At 38.2% G+C, this 11,595-nt stretch overlaps 1 protein-coding gene across 1 annotated transcript in view; it reads left to right on the top strand.

Annotated features, from left to right (window-relative positions):
- The first annotated feature begins 608 nt into the window (after nucleotides 1-608).
- HENMT1 (HEN methyltransferase 1) overlaps nucleotides 609-11,595 on the top strand; it is a 28,862-nt gene continuing 17,875 nt past the window's right edge. The window contains exons 1-4 of the mRNA XM_044003531.1: nucleotides 609-614; nucleotides 2,611-2,715; nucleotides 7,561-7,673; nucleotides 10,420-10,554. Coding sequence (XP_043859466.1) covers nucleotides 609-614; nucleotides 2,611-2,715; nucleotides 7,561-7,673; nucleotides 10,420-10,554 — 359 coding nt within the window. The remainder of the gene's footprint in view (nucleotides 615-2,610; nucleotides 2,716-7,560; nucleotides 7,674-10,419; nucleotides 10,555-11,595) is intronic.

Here is an 11,595-nt window from a genome sequence, read left to right as displayed (position 1 = left end):
TGAAAACAGAATGGGGGGGTCTTGTCCCCTTTTTTTTTTTTTTTTTTTTAACAGGCCACTGGGTGGGCACGGCCTTGCCTGCCCGTTACAGCTGCCCCTCCTTCCCTTGAAGCTGAGAAGCACGTGCTGGCCGCGAGCTCATTACCTCATACGCCCAGGGCTGCCCCAGGGGTCACCACCGTGAGGGCCGCCCCGCGCGCCGGGGAGGGCGGGCTTCGAGGACTTGGGGCCGGCCCGGGCAGTCAAAATCCACGTGCTGCAAGGCTTCTGAGCCAGACCGGAAGGGGGAGCGGAGGAGGCAGGAAGCCGAAGTGGGCGGCGGGAACAGCTGGGGGGTGGGGTGAGAGCTTTTGTGGGCTAGAAGCCGCCCGGGGGAAACTTCGGCGGTCTGCCGGGGACTGGTGGGCACGATAGCTTCCTCGTTCGTAGGCCTGAAGGGTGAGTGGGGGGGGCTCGCGCTCTCCGATGTAAGAAGCAGGCAGGCCTGAAGCCTGGTGTGGACTAGGAAGAGGAGCTCTGCTTGCGCCATTAGCTTGGCCTGCTCTTACATTTACTCGTAGTAATAGCCATAAGAAATAGTTCCGACAAATGGGAGCTCTCCTGCTTAAATGAAGGTCAGTGGGCAGAAGTTGCAGAATTAGGCCGATGAATTGGCGTGAAGGAGAGGGGTGGATGTGGGTGTGTAAGGATGTTTAATGTAAACTTGCAGGGTGGAACTTGGAGTTGCTTGGGAGAAGTCGCTTAAACGCGATTCTAATCTCTCTCTGAAATGAAGTCGTGGGAATTGATGACCGCCAAGGTTCCTGCCAGAGCTAACATTGCCCGAGAAAAAACGGATGCATTACTTTTTATCAATTAGTTATGAATGAATGAATTATTTACTTAATTCATTAACTTTTTTGTTGTGCCATTGAAGTCTGTCTGACTTTTTATGACCCATTTGGGGTTTCTTGGCAAAGATACTGGAAATGGGGGTCCCATTTTCTTCTCTAGCTCATTTACAGATGAGGAAACTGAGGCAGGGCAGGGTTAAGGGGACTTTTTCAGGGTCACATAGTTGCCTCTCTGAGGGCCAGATTTGAACTGGGGATAGTCTTACTGATTGCAAGTCCAGTGTGCCATCCACTTTGCCACGAAGCTGCCCCTAGTTTATTAATAACTCGTGGCTATAGAAAGAGAGTTTGTGGCCTGAGAGAGGCAGCAAATAATCCCCAATTTTGGGATAGATTTAGTTATTGTTGAGATGTGGAATAGTAAGGACCATGGTAGTCGAGGCTCATTCTATTTCACACTGGTTGTACTGGGGAAGGGAAACAGGCAGCTTTTGCACAGACTGGATTTCACATCCGTCGTGGCTTCTTTTCAGTCAGAACAACCAGTGAGCTGCTCAGAGTTGCAAAATCTAACTCATTCCCTCCCAACCCCAAGTTTCTTTTCAGTAAATTGCATTTTCCCTCTTCAGGTAGTTTTTTGTTGTGGTTCCTCCATCGTTTTGTTTTGTTTTTTCCGAAGAGGACCAATGGCATTATGCATTAAGGAGCAATGAATATTAGAGGTTACTTCCACTAGGATTTCTCTCAGTGAGGTTTTTTTGTTTTTGTTTTTGTTTTTTGTTGTTTTTTTGCTGCGGAGCAATGGGGGTTAAGTGACTTGCTCAGGGTCACACAGCTAGTGTCAGGTTCTGAGGCTGGAACTGAACTCCGGTCCTCCTCAATCCAGGGGCCGGTGCTACTATCCACTGTGCCACCTAGCTGCCCTGAGACTTAGTTTTTAAAAATTATTATGGAAAAATTCATAGGAACAGGTAATCTACTGAGTTGTTTATTTTGGTTTGTTTTGTTTTGCAGGGCAATGGGGTTTAAGTGACTTGCCCAGGGTCACACAGCTAGTAAGTGTCTGAGGGTGGGTTTGAACTCAGGTCCTCCTGAATCCAAGGGCTAGTGCCTTATCCATTGTGCCCACCTAGATGCCCCCTGAGTTTTATTTATTGTTTGATAAACCTAAATATAAAACTTTAGCATCATTGAATTACATTGATTCAGAAATCACAAATTAAGAAGCATTATTATTGTCACAGCATTCCCTCATGTCTTGAGCCAGAGGAGTGTATATTTAGATAAAATACTGCACTTGATATAGACATTCTTGGAAAATAGAATCCAAGTGAAATCTATCATATTTAGGCTTATAAACCAGGTAAATATATGAAATGTGTAGAAAAACAACATTGTCTTGGCTGATATGACATGAAGTTATAAATTAGTAGATCAACAAATTGAGTATTAAGAACTTGTACAAAAAATTTTAACCATGCTTTGAAGAAAGTGATGTGATATGTGTATGTAATTATGCTGTTTTAGGGGTTTTTTTTGTATTAGACGCTGACCATGCCTTTTTGGCTTTGAAGAAAGTAGACCCAGAGAGTTTAGGTCCTGAGGGAAGTGGGGATGGAGTTAAGATGCGCTAAGACTATATAATGGCATATATGAGAATGTAATGAAGCTGTATGTTTTTTTTCTTTTTGTACCATCATAATTAGGAATCATCTGGGGGGAAAGGTTAAAAAATGGTACTTAGAAAAACTTTGTGTTTTTTTTATTTTATTTTTAGAGTGGAGTTATGGAGTATGGCCGTTTCAAGGGAGTTCATGTAAAGGAGAATATTAATTCACACCTTCATTATCTGAACAGGCGCCATAAGTTTGATTTTAGATTTGTAAGAAAAACACAAACCCCAAAAGGGTTGGGGTTGGTATTTAATTGTTTTCAGTATGTGCAGATATAGAAAGAAGGCTCTTCTTCAGATATATCTCCAAGTGGATGAGTGGGTAGGGGAAGCCAATAAAACACTGTTGTTAGCTAACTGAATGTTGTTATTTTTTTCTGTCTTTATATTTCTCCAGCCTAGCGCAGAACTTGGGAACAAAGGTGTATAAAAAGGTTTGAGCTGAATATGTTGCAGTTTGAACAAGCTTAGAGATTTTTGGATAAAATTTAGTGAAGTTTATTTTTCTGTATTTAGGGAATGCTCGTAAGTTGGTGTGCTTATTTAACTGAATGAATAAGCATTATCCAATTTAAATCTAGATTTTTACTTAGATAACATTTAGGATTGGGTTTAGGGCATTTGATAACACATTTCCCATTGTCTGTAATAAGTGTTGTCCTGAATTAGGGCCTGTTGCACTTGATCAAATGCTATACTAAAATCCATTCACCTTTTTGTTGAAGATTGACTTGTTTAGAAAGAGTATAGATCTGATAAGTGCAGCTTCATTCATAATAAATAGTACTTACAGCAGATATTTTGTCTTATACGATCTACTGAGTTTTTATTTATTCATTTATTCATTATTTATTGATTGATTGATTGATTGAGTATAATATTCACAATTGGTGACCTGCTAACTTCTTCTTTTTCCTCTACTTTGCCCAGATTCTTTGTTCTCTCAGGATCCCCCTTGTCCTCTTTCCTGAGGAAGCTAGTGTCTTGCTTACCCTTCCATCCTTTTAGCTGCATTCTAGTTCTTTTGTTTAATTTAAATCCAGCAAGTATTTACTCTGTCTGCTGTGTACTAGGAACTGTGATAGTGAGCATGCAAAAATGAAGTAGTAGGCCTTGCCTGTGAAGGAGCTACATTCTGTTGGGGGCAAAAACATGGCCACAGATGTGTAAATGCAAAATATATAAACAGCAATGATTTGAGGGACAGGGTGAGGAAAATTAATCTGGGGGGGGGGATCAGAAAAGACTTCAGGTAGGAAGGTTGTAACTCATCTGAGGTTAAAACCTTATAAAGGGAACTAGAACTAACAAGAGATAGAGGTGAAGAAAGAGCCCTTTGGATAAAGGGGAGCTTTGTGCAAAAGGGCAGCAAGGGGGGAATGTTGTGTTTGGGGAAATAAGTAGGTGAATTTGGCTAGAATATAGTGTGTGAAGGGAACATTACAAGAAGATGGGGCTGGAACCAGATTGTGACATACTTGAAATGGCACACAGAAGTTTGTGCTCATCCCCAAATAGCGTCTTGGAAGCCATATGAAGATTTTATGATATAGTTTAAGATCTTATATTTTGTTTTATCAGTTTTTCTGGATCATGAATTGTAGGGGGGAGAAACTGGAAGCAGAGTAACCAATTAGGGGCTATTTTAATATAAAGGGAAGAAAATGATGAGGGTGTAGGACAAATAGTGTACTCTGGGCAGAGTCTTGACAGAAAAAAATATATTAATTGAATTCTAATTCTAAATATATCTGTTTAGAGGAAGAAAATCCAAAGGAACAGTAATTCATTTGATCTTTGTAATCTCTCAAGTCATTTTTCATTCACTATTAATAGTATTCCTGAAACAGACAAAATTTTGTAACAAGTATAAAACATAGTTACGGACTTGTGGTGAAAGTGGCCATATTTCGCTCATCAGACAGACCTTAACTTTTGAAAGTTACTTAAACACTCTCTCTCTCTCTCTCTTCTTCTTTCTCTCTCTCTCTTTTGTTTGTTTTTGTTGTTGTTGTTGTTGTTTTTTGGTGAGGCAGTTGGGGTTAAGTGACTTGCCTAGGATCCCACCAGCTAGTAATTGTTAAGTATCTGAGGCCGAATTTGAACTCGGGTCCTCCTGAATTCCAGGGCTGGTGCTCTATCCACTTCACCACCTAGCTGCATACTGGAAGGTCATTTTCCTAAAATAGTTTTTGTTCTTTAACAGCCCTTTAGAAGGGCTGTTCTTTCATCGTGGTGAAAAGTAAACTGGTGAAATACTTCTATTATGTGAATTAATTAAACACTTTTTCTTTCAGTCTAATCATTACACTAATCATTTCAGGAAACAGTTCTTTCTAGGCTAACTAGGCATTTCCCTTGAAATCAATTAAGCCTTTTATAAGAATGATTTAAAAAAAATTTCTGCTGGACATTGTTTCAGAATTGATGATTAAAAACTAATAAAGATTTTTCATTCAGATTAGTCCAAGGACTTGATATTTTGTAATGCATATCATAAAGAGGTGGGAAGGGGGTTTCGGTGGCCTTTCACAAAGAGCCAGAATTAGAGTGGTGGTGGCTGTATGTGTGCAAAAAAGGTGAGGAATATAAAAGGTGTTGCTGAGCTAAAATTGATGACTGAGCAACTTAGTGGATGTGGGGGAGTAATATAGAGGGAAGCCTCAGGGATGATCCAAAGCTGAGAACCTGAATTCCCTAGAAGAATGGTGATGTCCTTGACATAGACAAGGAAATTAGGAAGAGAAGGAAAGTCAAGGGAAGAGGGGGTATGTGGAAAGAGGAGTTCATTTTAGGACGTGATGTATTTGAGATGTCTGTGGACATCAGGCTGGATGTATAGATTTGGGATTCATCTGCAAAAAGGTGGTTACTCTGGTGGCTAATAAGACACTTGTCTCCCCCCCCCCCCCCAAGAGAGAATATAGAGAATGAAGAAAAGCAGAGATGTCAGACACTCCAGAGTGAGGCCAGAACCAGATTAAGATGTAATTGTGTGTGTGTGTGGGGGGGGGGGGGGCAGCTAGGTGATGCAGTGGATAAAACACTGGCCCTGGATTCAGGAGGACCTGAGTTCAAATTCAGCCTCAGACACTTGACACTTACTAGCTGTGTGACTCTGGGCAAGTCACTTAACCCTCATTGCCCAGCAAAAAAAAAAAAAAAAAGATGTAATTGGGAAATTTTTAACAACACAAAACATAGGTAATATTTTAAGACCAAGTCAATATGGCAGCCTATAGGGCTCCTTATGGTTAACTTAGTGGCCCCAGTTTGTATTTGAAATTTCACACCAGAGAGCACCTACAAATGCATGCGGAGGGGGGTGGAAGATATGATGATCCAGCAGAGGAGACTTAGGCATAGTCAGACAAGTAAAAAGAAAATGAGGAGAAAGCAACGTTCATGAAAACACTGGGAAGAGAGGGTATTGGGGTCAGAGAGTACTAACATTGAGGTGAAATATGAGCATGAACAAAGGGCTCCTGCATTTAGCTGTCAAGAGAGCCTTGGTAATCTTGGAGAAAGCAATTTAGTTAAGTGGTGAGGTGAGAAGTGAATGGAAGATGACGAAAAGGCATCAGTATGGTCATCTTTTCTAGGATTTTATTCTTAATGTTGGTATTCCTTGTAATAGGTGTCAATGCCTTAAGTAAAAAAAATGCAACTTTTTAGGTGTCATCAAACAATAGGGAATTATGATGTGGAATTTAGGACCTTTGCATTATTCCTGAGCTCATAACTCCCTCTGTCTTGTGAAGAAAACTGCTCTGTTGAAGCTTTTATTAAATGTGTGCTTTATTCCAGATGAAGCAGTTAGGAGTACAATAGGTACACTACAAGCAAAGGCATTCAATTTCTTTTAATGTTCCTTTTTTATTTTTAATTTTTTGGTGGGGCAATGAGGGTTAAATGATTTGCCCAGGGTCACACAGCTAATAAGTGTCAAGTGTCTGAGGCCGGATTTGAACTCTGGTACTCCTGAATCCAGGGCCGGTGCTCTATTCACTGTACCACCTAGCTGCCCCTCTTTTAATGTTCTTGTTGTAGTGTGGTCTTAAGGCACTAAAGGTATAGGATACCTTTTGGGGTTAGGTTTTGATGCTGTGGCTCTATTAGGACTTTTGACTGTATTTGTCTTCCTTTAGTAGCTTGTCTTTTTTTTGGGGGGGGGGGAGCCAGGACAATGAGGGTGAAGTGACTTTCCCAGGGTCACACAGCTAGTAAATGTCAAGTGTCTGAGGCCGGATTTGAACTCTTGTCCACCTGAATCTGGGGTAGGCTCTTTATCCACTGCACCACCTAGCTGCCCCCTTGTATTCTTTTAAATTAGATGTTTCTAAAGACCAGGAAAAACCATGACTGTGATATTGATTATTTTTTTACAAAAGGAAAGATAGGTTTCTACATAAACTATCCACAGTATTTTAAAGTTATACTCTATAGAATAATAATAGAACGTGTATCGATTGATACATTGATACATCTATTCTGTATATGTATAAAGCTCAAACCAGTTATTCTACTAGTAAGATCTTTTTGTTGTTCCTGGAAGTTTGTCACCAAAAAAGGCACTCTGTAGTACCAAGGAAATATTTACCAAGGCATGCATTGGAATAGAAAAACACACCAACTTTTTTATTCTTATATATCATTACTTATTTACTTTGTTTACTCAGTTTAAAAAAATTATTTTACCTCATTGGGTTAATGCAAATAGTAAAATAGGCTGTGTCATCACTTAGGATGGAGGTGATTCAAAATTGTGAACTGTTTCAATGAGGGGGGAAATGGTAGATTAAGAGTTAGTTGTCTGGGACATAGAGGCTACTGTCATACAGTTGGTATATGTAACAGCAAGGAGACTTGTCTTCTACACCTGGCTCTGTCTAGCCCTATCCCTTGCTGTCTTTCCATGTAATTATTTTATTCTGTTCTTATTTCCAGGAACCTCTTCAATTCGTGCTTGAGCATCTTTTTTTGTGATAAAATATTTGATAAAAAATTACCATTTGAGATAGTATGTGGTTACTGTCTTTTCCATTTTATTTATAGGTTGCAGATTTGGGATGCGCTAACTGTAAGCTCTTATGGAGGCTAAAATATCATGAATCCATTGAAGTGCTTGCTGGACTGGATATTGATGAGAACGTATTAACACGTAACATGTAATATTGTACTTGGAATTTTTTTCTAAAGTCTTTGCTTTTAGATCAATGAATATCATAGAAGATTTAAACATGATAGGTTTCATTTTGTAGATATTGAACTTTAAAAGATTGGGAAGATTGAAAAAACAGCCTTACTCAAGATCATTACATAGGATGAATTTTTTTTTTTGGTGGTCATATTCCCTGCATTGAGTTTAATTGGATTGTGTTTTTAAAAAGTGGGGGAGGAGGAACCACTTTGTTTTATTTGTGTGATAGCCATGACAGGAACATGAAATTACTGTTTCCATGCCATTAAGATGACCCTTAGTGAATTAGACCATTCTTGATTCCAGGTCCATTTTACTCTAATTTAATTATACTCTTATCTTTCTTATCATTGTAGATGACAGTGCATGGTGCTAAAAGGTACTTAGCCCGTGAGTCAGTTTATTATATAATTTTGTATTGTTGAAACTACTGTTATATTTTCATGAGGAAAAAGGTTTTGACAGGTTTTTCCAGTTGGACCACAACTTCAAACACCCAGTTGACTGAAATGTTGGGAATACAGAATCATAAATCAACAATCTAGAGTTGATTGCAAAACAAAAACCAAACAAAACATTTGCCTTGGAGAAAAATAGAACTTTAAAGGTTCTCAAATAAGGTATTTCCCATATATGTGTTAAGATCATCCAAGTTTTGCCAATGAAATGCAGACATTTCGTTTTAATGATCTCATCTGATAATCAGTGTCAAATGAGTTAATGTATATAAAGCCCTGTGCAAACTTTAAATGACTATATAAATAAAAGTTAAAAATGAATGCCATATAAGGTAGGAGATTTAATCAGTATAGATATTTGCTAAATATCCTTGAGTGAATCATGTGTATAAAGTCCAAATAGGTTTTTAGATGGTCCTGCTTGCAAATAATGTTGTTTGATTGCTTTAAGTTCCAGAACACTACAGGAAACCTCATTGAAAACCATGATCATGTTAAAAAGAAGTACCTCAACTTAGCAGTCCTCACAGGAAATAGCAAATAGAGGAAGAATGCATGTCACCCAAATTATAATGTGGGAGGACTAGCCCAATGAGTTGGTTCCATCTGTACATGCATCTTGCATGAAGTCTGCAGATGAACTATGTTTTTGTTTTGTTTTTGCGGGGCAATGGGGGTTAAGTGACTTGCCCAGGGTCACACAGCTAGTAAGTGTCAAGTGTCTGAGGCCGGATTTGAACTCAGGTACTCCTGAATCCAGGGCCGGTGCTTTATCCACTGTGCTACCTAGCTGACCCCTGCAGATGAACTATGAACCAAACTTAAAACTGACTAGGAAAAAGAGTAGACTAGATTGTATCTAACAAAGTACATAGCATTTTCATTGGTCATGAACTGTTCTTTGCTGCAGAAGCCTAACTTTTAACTCCATTATTCTCCCAAGTCATACTGTAATGACTGAGTCATGGAAAACCATATTGGTAGTACATGGTAAATTGACTGCAGTTATTTCCTTTGATGAAACTTACATATGAGAAAAGCAGTTAGTAATCAGGTACATGTAGGAATACAAAGAGATGAATCAGTCATAAAGTATGATAATTATGACAGGATGACTTGATTTGATGGCTTGGTCAATAAATTGATATTGCTGACAGTAAAAGAAGGTTTCCAGTTTGTACAGCTCTTCCATTCATGAGTTTTGGAAAGAAGTGGACAAGAACCACATTGGATGAGAAAGGGCTCTAATGTATATTGATAGAGAGCCCATATGGGGGTCATAGCAGCACAGAACTTTTGCAATATAGTACACAGTTTAATTGAGGCCTTAACTTCTGCTTTTTAAAAATCCAGCGTTTTTGATAGCTAAAAAAGTTTGTGGTTCTGTTTTTACAAACTAATTTGATGACAATACTGCTTGGGGCTTAAAATATCAGTGGAATCCATAAATGCTTATCTTAGAATGGAAATAAAAAAGACCCCTAAATAAAAAGAATCTGGATAATTTGTAGAGCAAAATAGGGAAAATTAAAATTTCAATATTATTCAATTTATTGAATTCTTTTCAATTATAATCTATTTTCTATATTAACAGTGTCAAATATAATTTTACATATAATCTCATTAAGTATTTTAGAGTAAAGTGTTGCTGGCATCAACATTTCCCCAGAACCCTAATTTCTACATAACTTTCTATAGAAAGTAGTTTAATAAATTCTGCTCTAGGCAACTGAGATGCCCCTTGATAAATATCTTAGTTCATTTTGCCTACTTGCATCTTACTTTCTTAATATAATAAATAATCTTATAAGGGTGAAAAGCTTTGAAATTAAATATATTCATAAATATAAAGTCCTGGGATTGCTAGTCTTTCAGATCATGATAATCCTCCACCATGCTAAAAAAAGTAACTGGCTTTTGATACTTTTTGTACTTTTAAATGTTATGTTTACAGTACCAGCTCTAAAAGTCTATTTTCTAGGAAGGATGTAGTTGTCTGTTATCTCAGTGGATTTCTGTAGGCCTGGGAACGCTATGGCATAATAAGGATGGTTTTTATTACATTAACTTTTATTTTCTGCCTTTAGAGTTTTTGTAGTTTATGCTCCACTTTGAGTCTCAGGGCAGGTTTAGTATGAATAGTTCTTTGGGAATAAAGTTCCTTTGTCTTGAAGGCCTGCTAGACTTTGACTGTTAATGATTATGGGCATCAGAGTTGGAATACTTTTAGTCACTCTTAAAATCACACTTTTACAGTTATAGGTTACATACAGGTGCTGGAGACTATTTAGACCCCAGGGAGAGACCTTTAACTATAACCTTATATCATGGCTCTGTGGTGGAAAAAGATCCTCGCCTCCTTGGATTTGATTTGATAACATGCATTGAACTGTGAGTATTAATCTGAAAGGCATTCTGTGATATTAAATTTTTTCCTTTTTTTCCCTCCCCCCACCCTTTTCTTTTGGTGGGGCAATGAGGGTTAAGTGACTTGCCCAAGCTCACACAGCTAGTAAGTGTCAAGTGTCTGAGGCCGGATTTGAACTCAGGTTCTCCTGAATCCAGGGCTGGTGCTTTATCTACTGTGCTACCTCCCTGCTTCCCCCCCCCTGATATTAATTTAAAGGATTTTTTTTTTCTGTCTAAATAAGTGGGAATTAAAGGGAAAATGACGTTTAAAATTACTCTTAAGCCCGATTTTATACTTGTGTAAATGCAATGCTAACCTAGAGACTGATGTCTTGCCTGAATCCATCGGATTGAATCCAGCCAATTTACTATAGCATATAGTAAATACTATGTGAGGCAAAACCAAGAGAACAGCATACATGGTGACTGCAAATGTAAAAGAAGACAAATCTTAACTCTAAAGCACTTCTCACAGAGAAGAAGTGAACTACAGATGTGGAATGAGATGAGCTATTTACTAGATGTGATCAGTTGGTTTTATTTAACTGTACTTGGTTACAAGAGAGTTCTTTTGGGGGAAGAGTGGTATTGAGGAATGACAGTGTTGTTTAAAAAGACATTGACAAAACAGTAGTTTTCAAGAATCAAATAAGTCAGTTCCTTTCTCTTATTTTTCAAACCCTGTATAAACTACAGTTTGGAGGAGAAATGTACTAGATTAGTACTTTTTATTGGTGACTTTTTTCAATCTTAATAGTATTTTATCTTTTTTAGTTACATTTAAAGATAGTTTTCAACATTTGTTTTTATAAGATTTTGATTTTATAAAATTTTTCTCCCTCCCTCCTTTCCCTTCCCCCTCCCCAAGATGGCAAGCAATCTGATATAGGTTATACATGTAGAATCACATTAAACATATTTCCACATTAATCATGTTGTGAAAGAAGAATAAGAACAAAAAGGAAAAACCTCAAGAAAGAAAAAACCCAAAAAGTGAAAAATAGTATGGTTCAATCTGCATTC

This window comes from Dromiciops gliroides, chromosome 4, assembly GCF_019393635.1.
Source record: "Dromiciops gliroides isolate mDroGli1 chromosome 4, mDroGli1.pri, whole genome shotgun sequence".
Lineage (NCBI taxonomy): Eukaryota > Metazoa > Chordata > Mammalia > Microbiotheria > Microbiotheriidae > Dromiciops > Dromiciops gliroides.
The sequence above is the reverse complement of the archived record's forward strand: the minus strand, read 5'-3'. Positions and strand labels throughout refer to the sequence as shown.